Source organism: Carlito syrichta, unplaced genomic scaffold (assembly GCF_000164805.1).
Source record: "Carlito syrichta isolate Samal-C Ts95f unplaced genomic scaffold, Tarsius_syrichta-2.0.1 Scaffold313474, whole genome shotgun sequence".
Taxonomy (NCBI): Eukaryota; Metazoa; Chordata; class Mammalia; order Primates; family Tarsiidae; genus Carlito; species Carlito syrichta.
The window spans coordinates 99,105-101,617 of NW_007257570.1; the positions used below are offsets into that span (position 1 = coordinate 99,105).

At 43.3% G+C, this 2,513-nt stretch overlaps 1 protein-coding gene across 1 annotated transcript in view; it reads left to right on the top strand.

Annotated features, from left to right (window-relative positions):
* HUNK (hormonally up-regulated Neu-associated kinase) overlaps positions 1–2,513 on the top strand; it is a 79,163-nt gene that overhangs the window by 54,816 nt on the left and 21,834 nt on the right. Inside the window, 1 exon segment of the mRNA XM_008070525.2 lies at positions 1–79. This exon segment is cut by the window's left edge and continues 2 nt beyond it. Within this exon segment, the coding sequence (XP_008068716.2) occupies positions 1–79 (79 nt within the window).

A 2,513-nucleotide genomic window follows, 5' to 3' on the forward strand; every position in this document is an offset into this window, starting at 1 on the left:
TGTGCTCTCCAACCGCGCCTGCCACATCCTCGCTATCTACTTCCTCTTAAACAAGAAACTGCAGCGCTATTTGTCAGGGGTGAGTGGGGCCCTGGAGGTGGTTCTCTTTATTCTCTGTGGGAAAAAGAGCTCTTCCACCCAAAATGTTTCCCAGTTGCTGATATTTGATCCGAGCTGCTAATTTAACTTAATGTGAGGCTGAGTTCTTTGAGTGTGGGATAAATTAGCAGCAAAACCTGCTTCTCGGGCTGCCCTTCTTATCAGAGATGGTTTTCAAACATTCTCCCACGGAGTTAAGCCCCAGGCAAGATGGTGAGGGGTTCAAGCCTCTTTCCTTCAGCTTCTATGTTGCCTTTCTTGCTCTGCTGCTTCATAGCTCTCTGGGTTTCCCAGTTAGAGGTATTTGGGGCTTCTCTGGTCATAAAACTTGGGAGCAGTGCCTCTTGGGCATCTTAAGTATGGTGTATAAGAAAGACACTACTGCTGGACGTGGTGGCTCACACCTATAATCCCAGCACTTTGGAAGGTGGAGGTGAAAGGATTGTCTGAGTCCAGGGGTTCGAGACCAGCCTGGGCAACTTGGTGAGACCTTGTCTCTACAATACATCAAAATATTAGCTGGGCGTAGTGGCATGCACCTGTGGTTCCAACTACTTGGAAGTCTGAGACAGAAGGATCGCCCAGCAGGTCGAGGCTATGGCGGTCGTGAATGTGCCAGGGCACTCCAGCCTGGACAACAGAGTGATACTCCAGCTCAAAATAAATAAAGTGTGTCATATCGATGGCTCCCGATAAATATTAAAAATAAAATCCAGAGCATGCGCTATTTGAAGTTATGTGATAGCCCAGTACATCAATACATCACAAAATTTCACCAGACAGCAACAGGCCTAGAAACCTCTATTGCGTTGTCTATATTAGAGCAAACAGTGAAGATCCGCTTGCAGTTGGAGACATGATATTCTCCTTGGTGTGGAGAAAGGGCTAGAATAATTCCCAGAAGACCAAATGGTATGTCTCTTGTTAGCAGATAGATTTGGGAGCTGTCTAGAAAACATTGCTGAATCTAGAAAGGAGCTCAATGAGAGTTAAACAGCTGGATGACAGTGCAGATGTTCTAAGCTGATTCAGCTTAGGATATTTGATAGATTTTGTTTCAGCAGGAAATTATCCACAGAACTACTTTGTATGTATATGTGAACAACCAAAGGAAAGTTGTATGTGAGAAGAAATATTCTCAATGATAAAGAGCTTTAAAAAATAAGAACAGGCCATTGCCTTGCTAAGCTATGGTGTGGCCATGTGCTCTTTGAGCTGTGGCCAGGCTGTGTCTTCTTAAGCTGTGGGCCCCTCCTCTACCTTGGGGAGGCGAATCTCCTCTTTCTCTAATTTAGTTTCTAAATAAACTATATTTTCTAATGCTTTATGGGGGGTGTGCTCTCTGTAAGCAGGAATGGACTGGCTCTTCTGACGGGGACAGATTCATAGCCTTGAGGCTAGATTGCAGAGGTGCATTGCTAACAGAAAAGCTATTGCAGGAGAGATGTCAAATCCGGAAAGACAGGACTTTGAACACATAGTATATTATTTATATGATTGTATTATGTGATAAGGAGAAAAAAATTCTCTTGTATCACACAGAAGTTCTCTGCTTTCTCATTACGAGGAACTTCAATGACATATTGGACTTGAAGCAGTTTCTCAGTTCTATCTTATAAGACCATGTGTCCAGGTTTCTTTCTTTTTTTAATTTATTTTTTATTTTTTGAGTTGGAGTCTCACTTTGATGCCCAGACTGGAGTGTAGTGACATGATCGTGGCTCACCACAGCCTCGACCTCCCGGCCTCAGGCGATCCTTCCACCTCAGCCTCCAGAATACCTGCCTGGCTAATTTCTTGATTTTTTTTTGAAAGAGATGAGGTCTCTCTATGTTGCCTAGGCTGGTCTTGAACTCCTGGGCTCAAGTGATTCTCCTGCCTTGGCCTCCTTAAATGCTTGGGATTACAGGCATGAGCCATTGTACCCAGCCTCAAGGTTTTTTTATATCCTTTTAAATGCCTATTCTATTGTCTATTTTATAATATATGTGTCATATTAATACAGTGGTACATGCTTATAATTTATTTGCATATTTACTTATTTGCATATTTATAAGCATATATTGTTGGTGCCTGCCTACAGCTCTTTCACTCATAAGGGCTCATAACATTTAGAGACCACCACGCAATGGAGGGTAAAAGTTAAAAATTTAAATGATTCTCAAGTAAAAAGAACAGAAGAGGGTTAATATATTGATTTCTTTTTCAAGTGCTGACTGCTGTTCAGAAATTATTGTTAAAATGTGTTTTCGACCGGGCTCGGTGGCTCAGCCTGTAATCCCAGAGCTTTGGGAGGCTGAGGTGAGCGGACTGCCTGAGCCCGCGGGTTCGAGACCGGGCTGGGCAACTTGGCAAGACCTCATCTCTACAATAAATCAAAAAACTAGCCAGGCGTGGTAGCGCGCGCCTGTAGT